The sequence below is a fragment of the Cibotium barometz genome, chromosome 7, assembly GCF_041138505.1.
Source record: "Cibotium barometz isolate CiBa-2024 chromosome 7, ASM4113850v1, whole genome shotgun sequence".
NCBI lineage: Eukaryota > Viridiplantae > Streptophyta > Polypodiopsida > Cyatheales > Cibotiaceae > Cibotium > Cibotium barometz.
The window spans coordinates 4,782,706-4,800,240 of record NC_141052.1 but is presented as its reverse complement, the minus strand read 5'-3'; the positions used below and the strand labels follow the sequence as shown (position 1 = coordinate 4,800,240).

Sequence of the window (17,535 nt, the reverse complement as noted above, 5' to 3'; positions counted from 1 at the left end):
GTGTGGCCACTTTATGAGTGAGTGGGATCATGGCATCTTTTTCACTGCCACGCATATAGGACCTTGTTGGCATCACAAGGCACCTCACTAGTTGAGATCTAGTTGAGATTTCTCCCTTGTTTGGTTTGAAATCTCCCTTTTGTATACTTTCTCATAGTTAAGAGCCCCGTCCCCCGTGGTGACTGCAACATGACTGGATTTTAGAAAAATAGAATTTAGACCCTACCACGCTAGAAAATAGGCACGCCAAGTTTCTTCTAATCAGCAATCACCATAAACCTTTCACAAACGTTTACCAACCACAATAAGAACCTGCAAACCTGTAAATGTTGACCTGTAAACTGGCAGCCTGAGCTTGAAATTGGCCGAAAAGCCCGTATAATCAAGGAAATCGATGGTATTTGTAGAGCATGGAGGGCATCAAACTTCCTGGCGAAATACCCGACATTGATTTTAATTTATCGTGGGGCACCAATTTTATAGCGCCCCACTCACACGATAGGCATTGTAAAAGCCACATGGGACAAGGCTCTAAGAGAAATCTCTTTTTTGGGGGGGCAAAAATGACTAGATATAAAAAGAGTTAATCATATGGAGCACGCTATGCACATGCAAGACGAGACAACAAGGCCCCACCATTTCAAACGTCAACTTTCCATGGAGAGTCCCACCATTTCAAATGTTGCCTTTTCATGGGGAACCCCACCATTTCAGAAGTCACCTTTGCATGGAGAGAGAGAGAGAGAGAGAGAGAGAGAGAGACGATTCTGGTAGTCCGATCTCCTTTCTATTTATGGAAGATATGAGCAAAATTTTTTCTTTGTTCGACTTTTGGAAAAAACCAAATATCATACATTAATTTATTGGTTACACAACACAAAAAAGATTTCGGTATCTTATTTATCAAGGTGTGAGAGAGAGAGAGAGAGAGAGAGAGAGAGAGAGAGAGACAGGGGCAGGCATGAGAGAGAAAATTATCCTATCATGCAAAACGAGAGAGAGAGAGAGAGGATGTGACAAGATTAAGTACTAATAAAAGGCTAACCATAAACCTTGAAAGAGAATTGAATCGCCCTTGTATCCAAAGATCGAAAGAGAATTTAATCTCTTATGGGCAGGCGCCACAAAAAAAAAAGGCCCTATGAAGTCCTGCAGATGAATTTATGTAGTTGGAAGCCCGCACACATGATGGAGTACCCTAGGAATAGCTTGTCAAAGCGATGGATAAACCTAGACAATCTCGACACATTTTGCATGACAAGCTTGAAAAACCCCCTGCTCTTCTGCTTCCTTCTCATCTTCAAGCTACTGGGTAATGTTTCTCGTAGCCTTCTGGCAAAGATCACACATGCTACCTGACTCTTAAAAGCTCTAATAGCCCTCTTTCCTCTCCTTTTGTTCAAGTTACACACACCTTCTTGATGCTGATGATCATGTTCAAGCACATCATCCACCATGCATGTCACCTTCACATGCTGCCTTATCTGCTCTGCTGTGTAGGATGTGTCCGCGGCGGCAAGAGGCGCTTTCGCCGCCATGTTCTCCAATGCCTCAAATGCCTGCACCGCAAAAATGTGCTCTATGTAGCTCAGAAGTCTGTGCTCTTTTACCATGTCCAATGAGACGCCCCCAAGATGAAAGCTGAGATGGGTATTGAGTGTCCATTGCTCTCGGTTTTCGAGCTCGAAGGCACTGGTTTCTGTGTCTAGGAGCATCATATGTCCAGCAAAGGCATAGCCATAGCCAGAATGGACAGAGAGGGCAAGGGCCAGCAATCTGTGGAGGGCAAAACGCGACAATGCTGGAAGCCATCTTAATGCTTGAGATGCCATGGCAATCAGCCGGACCTTTTGGGTGATTTTCATCCTCATCTTCATCATCTGCGGGGCCAGCATTAGCACCCTTGAGCAGTGGAACACATCCTCCAGAGGTCCTACATGGAGGCCTGCCCATAGACTGTAGAGAGTGTAGGCCACTGGCATGACTTTGGGCACGAAGTCGCTGCGTGACACCAAGTGTACAAAATGCCGCTTGTAGCCAGAATTGATGTACCTGGCTAGCCTGTAATCTGCAAAGAAAGGGCAGCCAAATGTGTAGCACTGAACCTGCACATCCCAAAAGGCCAAGGTTTAATGCTAAGCAACATGAGCACATTAGCAATAATGATGTGATGATATGGTGTATGTACCTGCTCATGGCACCATCTCCCGGTGGCCTCCAAGAGTCTGAGAGTCAAGAGAGAGGCGACCGCCCCTCCCAGCGAATGCCCGGTGAAGACAATCTTCTCGTTCCGGATCAAAAGCCTCCTGAAGTGGTCCAAAGGGATGCTCTTGGCGCGGTCAAGGAACCCAGCATGGGCAGCTCCATCCCCCAAGCTCATGGTTCTGTGCACTATCCTGAGATCCACAATGGCATCACTCACATCAGTGGTTCCTCTGCAGGCCACAATGTAATGCCCCCCTGCCATGCTCCTCACAACAAGGAGGGTCTTCTTACACGAGGCAAAACCCGCGTCTTTGAGCTCGTCATCGGAGAGGAACTCATATTGAGCAGTGGCTGGGAGTCCATACTCTTTCTCCATGGCTTCTAGCTGCGTTTGCGGGTCCTTGCCATAGACTACTGCAGACAGGATGATAGCATCCACCAGCCATGAAGGGTGCCTATCACCCTTGATAATTTGACTCAAACTAGCCATGGTTAGGCTAAGCCTGTCGATAAATACCACAGCATATCTTGGTTCACAACAAGGACCAGCAATAGTTTGCAAACACACCCAAACTTCTGTTAATGTATAGGAAGGACAGAATTTGAAGGGTTTTGAGGAAGAAATCAACCTGTTCTTCTTCCTCTACTTCTGAAGAGAAAGCTACACTATATATTTATAAATGCGCAACAAGACGGGCCATATCCAAACTACATCATTTTGATCAAAGATTTAAGGTTCTAAATAACCCAATTTGAGGATCCAAGCTTAAATGATTATGAAATGTCTTTAATTGATTGGGGGCGGTTGTAGTGGACAACCCAACAACAACCTACAGTGACTAGCTGGACAAAATAGAAAGACATGTGCACTATTACCATTATGCAGGCCAAGACACGAAAGCTAGACAATGACTTTGTGTTGGGGGGCAAATGACACGTGGCCCTCGCTAGGGCCCCTTGCCAAATCATCATCCACGTGGCTTAATCAATAACTTCTATTCCCTATATTTGTGACATTGAATTCATTCTGGCATGAGCAATGTGGCATCCGCGTCCCCCCCCCACACCAATTATTGTTCATCCACTCATTGACAACCCATGTAATGACAAAGAACTTTCCAAATAAAACCTTCCAAGGCTAAAATTGAGAAAAACCAATTGTACTTTTCCCTAGTCTTGAATTTAAAGGGTCAAAATTTTGAATTTTAATTATAAAACCAACTGGCCTATGCATATTTTCAATAAAAACTGGTTGAGTTTGAAGGCCATCCTTTTTTTCACTAGTTAGAAAAAAAAGCTTATTTCTGACACTGATTCAAATTGCAAAAACTGGTTAGCCATGACCCATGAGGACATATGACATATCCCACATATTAATTGAAGTGGCTACTTTGATTATTTCTTACCCTAAGAGCCTTAAACCTTTGGGAAAGGCAACGTTTGGGAAAATGGTGTCCCATCTCATCGTGTAGATCTCAAAAAGGAATCTAACCACCACTAGTAAAAATGGCCAATAGTAGTGTAATTTTGAAAAAATATATGCCTTTTTTATGTCTAGGTTTTGGTTGTGTGAGGGATAGAAAGTAGAACGAGTCAAAGCACCTAATGTGAATGCAGGAGAACCGTGCCCTCCTAGACATGCAAACCAAAATCATCTCTTGTTACAACTCTCCACCTAGTAGTGTATGTGAAACTATTTTTTCCCAACCTTACACGAATCCTTTTCACCATGGGTTAAAGAAGAAAATCATAACTTTTAAGAAGCATTGTCTTCATACTGTTACCAGTATATAGCTAAAATGTGGGGTAGTTGTTTTTCCTTGTCCCACCATTTTGAGAATCATTCTTTGAAATTCGAATTGCCTCTCTAGGTTAAAGAAAAACTATGTTGTCCCAAACCATGCCTCCAACACTTCTCTATAAAATGAACACACACACACACACACACACACAGAGGATTCGTGATCGTGTGTGAGAGAGGGGGGTTTTTAGTCGAGAGAAAGACAAAGCACAATGAGGACATGATGACATATGTCTTGTGTCCTAATCTTGTAATTTCTTTCCAAATAAAGTGAAATCTACTATTTCCTAGCCTAAGCTTCAATTTAAACATTCTAAACCTTAGAAAACCTAGTGAAAAAAATAAATCTATAACAAACGCAATTGGTTAAATGGTCTCCTCAAAAAGATTTATCACTGAAAATATTTTTCACATTGTAAAATTTGAAAGGACATGTTAGATATTGAACAAAGTGAGGTTTATAGCATACAAGGGAGAATAAAAGTGGTATGAAGTTTCTTAATAACACGTTTCAATGTGCACCATTTTTCTTATTAAGAAACTTGATTATAATTATAGACTCAAATTTTTGTGAGCATAAGATGAGGCATTCCGAATATTTGAACAACAAGAGCTATTACATTACTTTGTAAGATTTACGATTGTTCGCTGAGGTTAATATGGTCTCACTTGCCCGTCCTACGGGGTAAGGTGCATTGCCATCTTACCTGCTCGAACGGGCACTTATCTTTGATAACACGGCACTAAAATATATATAAAGCGGCCTTACCAAGAGCTTTATATCAAATAAGAAAAGTCTAAGGACTTTATGTACATATTTTCATAAGACTAATAGTGGTGTGACCAGACCATTTTTAAGTTTACTCGGCCTAGTGTGAACATAACCAAGGTAATTCTACATGCATGAGCCTATATATGTGTGAGCCTACATACATAAGCCTGTAGACATGAATCTAGACGCATGAGTTCATAGACATAAGCCTACAAGCGTGAGCCCACCAGGTGTGATGTGAGTCTAGCTTATCAGATCTGCATAAGCCTATTTCATACATAAAAGGCGAGCCTATTTCATACACAAATGACATGAGCCCACAAATGTAAGCCTACAAACGTGCATGCCTAGAGACATGAGTCTACAAGTGTGAGCCTACATAGGTGCATGCCTAGAGACATGAGTTTACAAGTGTGAGCCTACATACGTACATGGCTAGAGATATGAGTCTACAAGTGTGAGCTTAGAGACGTGAGCCTAGCAAAAAAAAGGGTTCAAAAAAACCCCCAAAAATTTATGGCTTGAGCATAATAGACGTGTCTAAAATCAGTTTCAGGCCTACTTCAAGAAACACTAGAGATCATTTCACCAGAGTGAGACCCTTTGATGTAAACCCGATTCAGACTAATTATTGAAAACAACAATACAATTAATTGTAATGCATCAAACCACACTTCCAAAAACCCATCCAGCGTTCAGTCTCAAACAACTAACACTCAACAATTTACCAACTAGATCTGTTAAGTAGCACCATAAACTTTGTGAAAAGGGCATTAAACCACCCTATTTTTGGGCAAAGCTCTAGTAAAGGAGTTGGATCAGGGCCATAAACCTCAAGGTTCACTCTCTCATGTAGTGCTCAAACCATGTCGGATGCCACAATGTTTTCAAATGCTTGGTGTTGATCTTGAGTTGAGTTTATCCTAAGTTAGCCATGGCCAAGTAGCCCAACAGCCACAATTTATGGCAATCGGGACATGTCCCTTTTGTTAAACCATTAGGGATACTTATTCCGTAAAACACCCAGCATCAAGCACACATGGTGCAAGCAGGAGTCCCAATCTCTAGATGGGGGCCCATTATAGAAGCTTCTTCACCATAGTGCAGAGTCCCACTCTCCACACACATGAGCCCATTATAGAAGCTTCTTCAATAAAATCAATCTTGACATGTCTATTTTTGCTCTACCAATAGGGACAAGTATCCCATAAAATACCTAACAATAAGCACCCATCGTGCAGGCAAGAGTCCCACTCTCTAGAGGATCCCATTATAAAAGCTTCTTACCACGGACCAAGTTCAAGTTTCTCTCTGTTTGGACGGGTTCATATGAGGAATAGGGACCGCAGGAGAGCCAATGGTTTGGACTACCTTGAACCCTAGGGATCCACAAGGGAATTCGCATAATGTGTCCTTAGCTACCTGTAGCCTTAAGGCCAAGTTGGCATAGGACAACTGCCATTGGAAAGATCTACACAGCCTAACCCCATGGGGTAAGAAATTCTAAACCCTAAAAGAGATGGTTTTGCACAACCATCTTCCTTACATTGCACTTCCACATGAATATGTAGAAGACATGCAAAGGGGGGTTTCCACAAATATAGTATCTAAAGACTCATAGTTGGGTAAAATAAAGCCAATCCACATCTCAAGAATGATGACCAAATTGAATAGGAACTAAAGATCCTATTCAGTACTACCTAGACTCATAGTTGGGTAAAACAAAGCCAATCCACATCTCAAGGATGATGACCAAATTGAATGGAACTAGAGATCACATTTAGTACCTAGAGAAGTTTGAATGATCCCAGTAAGATCTGTTCGTTCGGACGTTTCCTTAAAGGTAAACCAAGCCAATGGTTTAAGTCTTTAAACCCACTTGAAAAGCTAGTTGTGTGAGGTATTGAGACACATATTCATAGTGGGATTCTCGCTAAGTGGAACCAAATGGAGCCCTGTTGCACAAATATATAACCTCAACAGGAGGAAGGAGAGGAAATATGGGATTATATTGCTAAAACAAGTCATGAGATGTAGTCCTTGTGAAAGGTTAGATGACTTAGTGCTCCATTGATCAATTTTGATTAATCTTAAAAGCAAGAGGCTTCTTGACCATCTCTACTAGTCTACACACTATATCTTTGATGAGTGTTATTGTCACACATGAGGTAATAGATCGAGTACATAATCTTCAAGACAAGGATGTAGAAGTCGTCCACCCTTATGGCAAGAAATCCATGGTGAAGCTTAACAGAAATACTAATACAAGATTATGTTAGAGATTAAGAAATCACACAATAATAAGGACATAAACTCAATAATCTAATTGCAATAATCAAGTTCTATACACCTATATTTATAGCCTTGGGAAGGACTCCAATCCATGCTTTGTGTGCACCCTATTGCCAACCATGTGTCCATAAATGCTTACACTACATATGCCTCCTTGTACTTTCCAAGTGCAACCTTTTTGACCTTTGACTTCACCTTTTACAAATGACCATATAAACTAACCTTTGATATTAGACCCTTAGTCTATTCCTTTTTCTAATATGCATGCTTCTTCTCTTGCTCATGTGACTCACTCCCTACCTTCCTTGTACTCCATAGCACCACATTTCTCAACACGCCCCCTTGGTGCCAAATCTTTGGGCTAGTCAAGGTGGTTGGATGTCAGTTTTATAACATATTTTTACCCCCCTCATTTCTAACTTGGTTGGGTAACTCAGAGGCTCTTTTGGCATGGTTACTCTCTAGATCAGAGGTTATTTTAGAGATGGTCGGGTTAATTTTCACTCCCCTAGGGTGCCACTTTGGGTACTCTCTAGTGGTTGAGTGATACAACTTTTTGGCTTGGGTTGTGAGAGTTTTTTTACGTGCTCATTTGGCCACTTACATTCCATTGTTTGACTCATGGTCAATCACATACACTTGCTCATTTGTTGGCGATGAAAAATTACAAGGATTAAATGAATAATTTCTTGTGGTGTTGTTTGCGATCCATGTCGGTGCAGCTATTGGCGATGCCCATAATCCAAATCAAAAGCCCAAAAACACTAGAATATGGTTGGCCATCTGAACAAACTCTCTTGTGGAGGGTTCTTTTGCACCACACCCTTTTTTAAAGCCTTAAGGATTTTTTAAAATTATTTTTGAACAAACCTTATCTACAGTCATTCCTTGTCAATGGAATTTGCTGCTTTTCTTCGCTCTACTCTACTCGCCACACTCGTCGCTGGAGTTTGTCAATCACCGTCATCTGTGGAGGAGTCGTCTCATTGTGCTATGCCTCTGCCTGCTCATAGTATCACCAAAGACAAAATTGTTATGGGCTATTGCACCTCCCAAGAGAGAACTCTACCCATTTACAATCAGAAGAAGCAATAGACAACAACTATCGTTGGGTACTTACTAATGCTTCGAGCTCACATCCCTTGAGGCTCTCCAAGCTCGCTTTGGGAAGCTCCACTCCTCCAATCTCCACCTCTACGCTGTCACCATGGGGTCGCTCACACCACAATGCAAGGCAATCTTCCTCTCACTCTCGAATACACATGTATAGAAGAGGAACATGCACTAGAGAAAACTCTCTCTCTCTCTCACACACACACATAAGACAAAGAAAGAGCTCTCATACCACAAAGGGGGATTGTGTTCTTTCATTATGAGAAATTACCTTTTATACATCTGGCCCTTATTCACACTTGGGTACCCAAAACTTACTAACTAAGGCCTTGGGTGGCTAGTATCTCAAAATGTATAATTTTTATAATGCCTTTACATAACACTTATTAATGTCCTTAATTGGAGGATCGTCTTTGTTAATCCAAAATGGGATTAGCATCCCCCCTACCTGATGTAGGTTCTGTCCTTAGAACCTTTTACGTAGGTCGAAAGAACTGGTCACCGAACTCGTGTGTGTAGAAGTTCCAGTGGGATTGAAGCTTTTTAAGGGTTCTTTTGAATGCTAAGTGTGATGTCCAGAACCCGGTGTCTACCATGTCTTCGAAACGTGACATGCATGTAGCTAAGAAGACACTTGAGGCGATGATAAAAAAGCATCATGCCTCATTCAGCTAGATCTCTATTCATGTCAAAGCAAATCTACTTTGCCTCAAATCCATCATACCTTTCTTTCAATAAGAACTACGATCAACTTCATGAATCTGACGGTGGCTACTATGTCTGGATCTAGAATTCTACACCATGCTTGTATCCATGTGAGCAATTCTATCGTTGACTTGTGATATCTTGGAATGTTGATGGCGAGAATTGAGGGAAGTTGTAACAGACGTGAAGGTCTCTTTGCTTTGCTTTGTGGAACTAGAGTGGAGTGAGATATCTTTTGATTGGCATGTAAAGTGGATCCACTCGTTGTGCTGGAGGGAAGCATTGGTACTAAAAACTGTACTCTGGCACTGTCAGGAACTCCTTGCATGCCAATCAAGCTGTATGCGAAAATCCTCCAATCGGGGGTTGGTATCATCTGTTCTGATATAGCCTCCCCTTGTATGTAATGGATGTTGTTTGCGCCGTCTGTGGAAATAATAGCAGATCATAAATGTTACAATTCAGATTTCCAGTAGATTGGCCAAGTGTGAGTTGGCCAGCTTGGTGTGACAATCCACATTCTCCCACATGTCCCCTTTCCTCTCATTGGTAACAACTCTTCCAATTTAGGCATTGGTGGGTCTTGGAGAGGTTATGGTACATATGGTTGCTTCCGTGACTCCATGGCAGGATTCTTTTGGTAGGCTCAATGGCGTGATATGCATTAGCACTTTGAACATGAGTTTAAGTTTCAAGAGGGGATTGCCTGCTCAAATGAAGCCCTGATACTCTGCAGCTAACAAAGACTCAAGGACATTTACATCAGTAAAAGCTTGTATGTTATCCTGAGGATGAAGATCACGTGCCTCATCAAGCGGCCTTGGTGGAGATAGAGTTAGTGCTAGCATCTCCTGGGGGCAAGAGGGTTAGTGGGAAAATAAACGAGGATATAAGAGAAGCAAGAGAAAGTACAATCGGCCTCATTTTTGTTTGTAGGAGATACACTAGGAAAGGGATTTAGTAATTTATTGGCGATGGAAGTAAACACTGGATAAATAAAAGAAATGGAGGATCCTGGTGTTTCTTCTTGACCCTCTCTTGAACTTGGGGGTGGTTGGGTGGGCTTGTTAGTTTTCATAAATTCTTGGAGGTCAAGTATACATGTTTTGGTTATATTAGGATATTCAATATGCTCCTTATCAAAATTATAAACCACGTTAGTGAGCATAGCCTCTAAATGCTTATGGATGTTTCTACAGAGTTTTATAATACCAAACGGATGATTTAATGTGGATTCAGAGATATTTAAATGTTGATGGGTATTATAAACTTCAATCCAGTCGTCATTGGTAGCTATGTGTAGCAACTTTGTAGTTAGCGGTGTTAATGGTATGTCATCTGGTAAATAGGTCGAGTTTATCAACACTGTCGTCTAGGATTTCCAATTGTTGCAGCACCCGACACCAACTACGAAGGTTGAGCACTATGGGATGTAAGGGGAAGAAGAAAATATCAGTTAGGTTAGTAAGGACTATATCCCCTCAAAGGATTCCCATTACCATGAATGGGTCTGCATCCCTTTCCGTGTTCTGATGAATTAGTGTGAGGTCTCCTAAAGTGAGGTCTTCGGTGGTGAAGAAGAGAGAGGGTTAGGGTAGATAAAAACAATGTTAGAGTCTGCGGAGGGGCCCGAGGAGTTACTAGCAACAAACCTATCTCTGAAGCGCATTTGATAAGTTGTCGTAATTCATCAGATTGATCGGTCCTTTGAAATCGTTGCTGGAGGGCGAGCTGTTGTTCCAGCTCTTGAACCCTAGAATCTTTGTTTGTAAGGAGCCTGGAGATGACTACCTCACGCACATCTTGAGCAGCAAGCCAGCTCTTCATATCTTCGTGCAGCTTTCTCTTGTGCCATCTTGGAAGTGGTGGCTTGAGAATTAGCCTCTTCAACCTACCTCAGCCGCTCCTCTGCCAAGCTTTGGCTACTATTTAGTTGCTCCTGTACATGTTCAAGTACCTACTATTGATGGGCTGACAGCATCTGATCTATCTCCATTGTCTTTGCATTGATCACCTCATTGAGGGCTTTCAGCTTTTTAGCGTGTGTCTTGTTCAGTTGCTCTCTTTCAGTTTGAAGGTTGGCCACTTTCTATTCTACAATGGTAATGGCTTCTTTGAGTATTTTGATCTGCTCGATATATCCTTCCTCTTTAGCTTGGAACCTATCACGTGTTTCCTTTAGCTGTTGTGTATGTTGAACCTCTTTCTTCTTGGTATGTGCCACTTCCTTTTGTAGTTGTTCCTTTACTTGATCTACCTATGCCTTTAGCTCTACATTTTATTTGGTCATCTGGAGTATGGTTTTGCTAAGAAGTTAATTGTGCCCATCCAAGGTTTGGAGCCTTGCCTCCTATTCTTTGGCTGCCTTTAAACCCTTCAGGATTACCTCTTTATGTGGTGTCGATTGTTGCTGCTATGTGTTCCTTAAGAGCCTACACCTGTTCAGTGGTATCCTGAACCTATTGCCAAAGCTCTACATTTCTATCATGTAGCATATGAGCAGTGAGCAAGTGACAATGCCATACCCATTGTTCTTGGGACCATATTCCTACACTTGTGGAGGTTGAGCCTTCTGTTTCATGAATTTTGTGCTGTATAGCAGCCTGTCGAGTCCTTCCATGGTCTCTTCTAGGAAACGATTGGCTTGGAGATTATGTAAGAAGGACCCTTCCTTTATATTGTTTTCAGCATTCATTCTCCTTCGCTTGCTGGGGCTTGGAGTTTTGTCAGGTCTCTTTTGCTTCTCAGCTTCTTGATCATTTTGAGCAGCCTCTAGGTGTGCTGAAGTGGCTTCTTCATTCTTTTCACCCACATCTATTTATGGCAATTGTCGTTCTTCTTGAGCTTGTGTGGCACCTATATCATCTGAAATGGGAAGATCCTACACTGGTGAGTGGTTTTTGAACACATTGGTGGCAGGGCTAGTAGGTGGTGTCTATAGTTTGGACTTAGGAACTATGGTTTCAGAGAGTAACTTCCATGTTAAGCTCATGCCCTCCATTTCCAAAGTTGTGGTTATTACCCCTAGCATTTTTTGAAGTTCCTCGAGACCCTGTTAATACGATGCAATCTCTTTGGCTACTTCTTCTTGCAGGTGCTTTATCTCCTCTTCCACCTGTTGTAGGCTGCCTCTCATCTATTTAGGCTTCCTTGTCTTTTTACCTTCTTTGACCTTCTTGGACTTTTCTTGTATAAACTCCTTTATCTCCTTTAGGATAGCTTGTCCTTGCTGCAATTCTTCAAGAATATGGGAAGGTGGCTCCATGACTCTTTCGTTCTCCTGAGTTCTCTCTTCCTCCTAACTACCTTTGGGGAATGGGGATGTTTTCTGCATGGCTTAGAACTTTCGTCAGGAGAGGCAGGGTAGTACATGAAGGAATCAATCATTATTGTGATTGGTAGGACCTCGTGGCCTTAGTGTTGTGTTTTGTGTGTGTGTGTGTGTGTGTGTGTGTGTGTGTGTGTGTGTGTGTGTGTGTGTGTGTGTGATGGGAAGAGTGTTAGATGGTGCAATTAATCAATAAAGGATGGGAGTGAATTAGTGTTTGTCATGAGTTAGGCTTATTCCGTGAAGCAGCAGGGTTAATTTCGTGAAATGGAAGTGCGTGAACTATTAACTTGTGAAGTTGAAGAGTGTGAAATGTTAAATCGTGAACTAGCTAAGCCGTGAAGTAGTAGTTTGTGAACTGGGAAGGCATGAACGATTAAAATGTGAACTAGTAGGCTGTGATGTTGTAGTTTGTGAAATAGTAGAGCGTGAAGTGTTAGTTCAGGAACTGTGAAGACGTGAACTATTAGTCCATAATGGGTTAAAGCGTGAGATGTTAACCCGTGGTGAACGGGCTAAGCCGTGAACTGCTAGGCCATGAAGTTGTTGAAATTTGAGCATAATGATGAGCTATGGTGGATCATACACTAGAATCAACATGATTAAGAAAGTGATTAGCAAATGATTAACACGTAATTAGTGAATAATTAGCAGATAGATTAATGTAGGCATGGATACTCAAAAACCAGCAAATTCTCATTAGGGCTATGCCTCAATTTATAGAGTTTACATCAAGCATCAAATCCCATTGATTTCTCCATGATTCACTCCCTGAATATCTCCACCTCTTGCCTGATTCTCTCCACCTCTTCTCTTTTCCCTGAATATCTCCCAGAATATCTCCACACTCCTAAATTCCCTCATGCTACCCATTATTCTCTCCCAGTAGATTCTTCTAACCTTTTCACAGGTTCTTTCACAATTACATCTCCTCTTTTACAGCCTCTATCCAAGAGCTTGTTCCCACACACACCCTATTCACTTGTATATTTCAACACCTCCCCTCAAGTGAATACTCCTAGTACACCTAGACCCTATACCAAGTTTGCCTCCCCTTACTTGGTAGTCCGCGACCAGTGTCTACTCCTCCCCTCAAGTTATCTCAGCACACCTGGACCCTGTATCAAGTTTCTTTCTTACTTGACAGCCCGCGACCAGTGCCTCAAGTCCCTAAACTCCATAGTCCTTGACACTCTCTCTCTCTATGTGTCCAAGGCTACTATAAGTGCCCGCGACCTTGACTAAAGTGCTCACACATACATCTACCACGTGGCCTACATCATCGGTGGCTCAGAGGTGGTTTTACTTTATTGGGGCAGGTTACATTGGGTTGTGGGGTCTCTCTCTCTCTCTCTCTCTCAGAGATTTTCACATGGCTCCTCACTCTTTGGAGCCTCACATCTTCTCTTTTCTTCAGTCTTCTTCTCGTGGCAGCATCTCTCCATGCGTCCGTCTCTTCTTTCAGTCTTCTCGGGGCAGCTTCTCTTCTCGTGTCCATGTCTTCCTTCAGGTCTTCTTCTCGGTGTGGATCCTCTTCTTGGGAAGAGATATTCTTCTTCTTTCATGGCTGGGGCCATGAGCTCGTCCGTCAGGTCATTTTGCTCCATGTGAGCAACATGTTTCAATGTTTTGCTGACAGTTCCTTTGGGCTTTTTATGTTTATTTTGTATCATTATGCAATGCAAACCCAAATTTATGCGGGAGGTCTTACCTCTTGCCTTAATCTGGACAAGGGCAGTGTCTGTTCCCATTTTTACACTGATAAAATGTGCCCAATACATAATGCGTATAGCATTCATTCTCATGCACATTCCAAATGCAACTCTGGCTGTGAATAATCTTGTATTTGAATGAGATTTACAGGCATTAACCAAGGGTTAAATGCAAAATGATGATTTTCACAATTTTATCAGCACAATTTTCCCAGAAATTACACTAAATTAAGGGTAACCAATTTGTACGGGATGGTTGGAGTATCAAACCAACTCCAATCTGAAATCTGAAGTTATAGGGATCTGTATCAGATACCTAATGGTTAATTTGAACCCTCAATTGCACCAAAGTACAGTGATTAGCACTGATTAATCACTGATTAGCAAATTAATGCTCTGGTTTGTGTGCAGAAAACAGAGTATGCGGGGAGCCCAGATCTGGTGCCTTCCACTTCAAATGAGCTCAAATGCTTTCAAAGGCATCAATAGCAATGAGTCTAGTAGAGGATTAAGCCAAGAAACACAAGATTTGACCAAATAATGAAAGCTTAATCTCTGTTTTACCAAAGTCACCTGCAGATTTGATGAAGAGCTTTGATCTCTCTGTAGACTTGATGAAATTGATTTCTGTCTTCACCAGCTTGTAGAGCATGCTTGATTACCCTTTGTGCTAAAAGGAATTAGCTCAATTTGATTTGATGGAGTGTAGATCTGCATTTTACTCAGAAAAAACAGCGCTGGAAAAACGCGGATTTCTCCTAAACGCCTTCGCGTTTTGCTGCGCCGCTTGATGAGCTTGTAGCTAGGGCTAATGACTAGCTTGTGTTAGAAGGGCATAGACTAATGTTGACTGTGCATGGAGAATGGAGTCCTCCAGTGACTGGGGGTGAAGGGGAAATGAAAAAACTCACTAAAAATTGATTATTTTGCTAATTTTCTACTAATCCTAATTAATTCACTAATGGGCTCATAAATCTAGTTGATTCTAGGCATGGCTCTGATACCATGTTGAAATTTGAGCATAATGATGAGCTATGGTGGATCATACACTAGAATCAACATGATTAAGAAAGTGATTAGCAAATGATTAACACGTAATTAGTGAATAATTAGCAGATAGATTAATATAGGCATGGATACTCAAAAACCAGCAAATTCTCATTAGGGCTATGCCTCAATTTATAGAGTTTACATCAAGCATCAAATCCCATTGATTTCTCCATGATTCACTCCCTGAATATCTCCACCTCTTGCCTGATTCTCTCCACCTCTTCTCTTTTCCCTGAATATCTCCCAGAATATCTCCACACTCCTAAATTCCCTCATGCTACCCATTATTCTCTCCCAGTAGATTCTTCTAACCTTTTCACAGGTTCTTTCACAATTACATCTCCTCTTTTACAGCCTCTATCCAAGAGCTTGTTCCCACACACACCCTATTCACTTGTATATTTCAACAGAAGTGACTAAGCCGTGAACTAGTAGGTGTTAACTCGTGAAGTAGCAATGCATGAAGTACTAGTTCGTGAACTAGGAAGGTGTGAACTATTAAAACGTGAACTAGTAGTCCATGAGTTGTTAGTTTGTGAAGGGTTAAATCATGAAGTAGCAGTGCATGAAGGGTTAAATCATGAAGTAGTAGTGTTAGGGCATGAACTAGCAGGTCTAGGTCGCAACTAAAGTGATGTGTGTTAGTTACATTATGTAGTGATCAATCTAGCATTAGACAATGGATTTCCCTACAAGTTGATTTCCATGAAGTAGCATAGGAGGAATTGATATCGTGAAACAACAGGCTATTGTTTCACGTTATAAATCCTGCAAGTGTTGGAGTGTTGCAATGGCAAGATAGAAGTGTTGGCAGAAACGACGCAACGGGGCAAGACAGAAAAAATAAAAAATAAAAAAAGTGGCAAATGCAAGATTGATGGTGGCCAATGATTTGTGTAAACAATTTTATAATTGTATGATGACCACAATTGAAGCAGGATGTGAATGATGAGATGAGAATGAGAAGAGAGGATATATGAAAGGGTGAGATGGGAAGTAAATGGATGTGGATGTGTATGTGATGAAAATAGATGTGAATGTGTATGTGAAGAATGGATGTGGATGTGTATGTGAAAGAATGGATGTGGATGTATGTGAAAGAATGGATGTGGATGTGTATGTGTATGTGAAGAATGGATGTGGATGTGTATGTAAAGAATGGATATGGATGTGTATGTGATGAAATTGGATGTGGATGTATGTGAAAGAATGGATGTGAATGTGTATGTGTATGTGAAGAATGGATGTGGATGTGTATGTAAAGAATGAATGTGGATGTATATGTGAAAGAATGAATGTGGATGTATGTGAAAGAATGGATGTGGATGTGTATGTGAAGATGGATGTGGATGTGTATGTGAAAGAATGGATGTGGATGTGTATGTGAAAGAATATGATGTGATGTAAAGAGATGTGATGTAAAGAGATGTGATGTGACATGAATATATGTGGATGTGATGTAATGTGGATGGGATGAATGAGATATGATGTGGATAGATGTGATGTGATGTAATGTGGACAGAATGTATGTGATGGGCTGGTGACGAGAATGAATGTGATGGATATGAATGAATGTGATGTGATGTGAATCGAGATGTGAATGAATGAGATGTGATGTGAAATGAATGTGATGAGATGTGATGTAAATTGGGATAGATCTGAATGGATGATATGTGATGTGAATGGATGTGATGTAAATTGGGATAGATGTGAATGGATGATATGTGACGTGAATGAATGTGATGTGAAACGGGATAGATGTGAATGAATGAGATGTGATGTGAATGGATGAGATGTGATGGGATGTGAATCGGAATAAATGTGAATGAATGAGATGTGAGGTGAAATGGATGTGATGTGGATCGGGGTAGATATGAATGTGAATGAATGTGATGTGAAACGGGATAGATGTGAATGAATGAGATGTGATGTGAATGGATGAGATGTGATGGGATGTGAATCGGAATAGATGTGAATGAATGAGATGTGAGGTGAAATGGATGTGATGTGGATCGGGGTAGATATGAATGGATGAGATGTGAATGAATGTGATGTGATGAGATGTGGATATGGGTAGATGCGAGTGGATGAGATCTAATGAGGATAAATGAGGAAAGATGTGATGAAACGGAAAATGATATGATTGGATGAGAATGGGAATACATATGAAATGGATGTGGATTAAATAATGTGGATTGATGTGGAATAATGTGGAAAGACGAGAGTTTGTTATAGAAACTGTATTTATGACCTGTTTTTAAATGACTGTTTTATGTCAAGAATGCTGGGGAAGCATTTTGACCGTCTTGTGCATGAGGTCGTGGTTTGGAGACCTAATTGATAAAGTTGCAACAGCTGACAGAGAGTCAACGGAGGACGTCTCGCGTAGCAAGGTTGGCCGAGGTCTTGACCAACCTCGGTTTGATTTAAATGGTGAGCTTCCTATACGATGGATGAGGGACCAAGGAAGCAGCCTATGAGTGAAGCGCTAGGTGACCTGCGAAGGATCCTAGAGCGTGCTAACCATACGGTGCTCGGGCTTTGGGTCGCCGAAGAT

At 41.4% G+C, this 17,535-nt stretch overlaps 1 protein-coding gene across 1 annotated transcript; it reads right to left on the bottom strand.

Annotated features, from left to right (window-relative positions):
• Positions 1-1,025: 1,025 nt before the first annotated feature.
• On the bottom strand, positions 1,026-2,856 carry LOC147636606 (uncharacterized). The gene is made up of 2 exons (XM_086800048.1): positions 2,189-2,856; positions 1,026-2,105 (listed from the first exon to the last, which is right to left on the bottom strand). The coding sequence occupies exons 1-2, from the start codon at positions 2,693-2,695 to the stop codon at positions 1,140-1,142; spliced, it is 1,473 nt and encodes a 490-aa protein (XP_086656174.1). The 5' UTR covers positions 2,696-2,856; the 3' UTR covers positions 1,026-1,139.
• Positions 2,857-17,535: the final 14,679 nt, after the last annotated feature.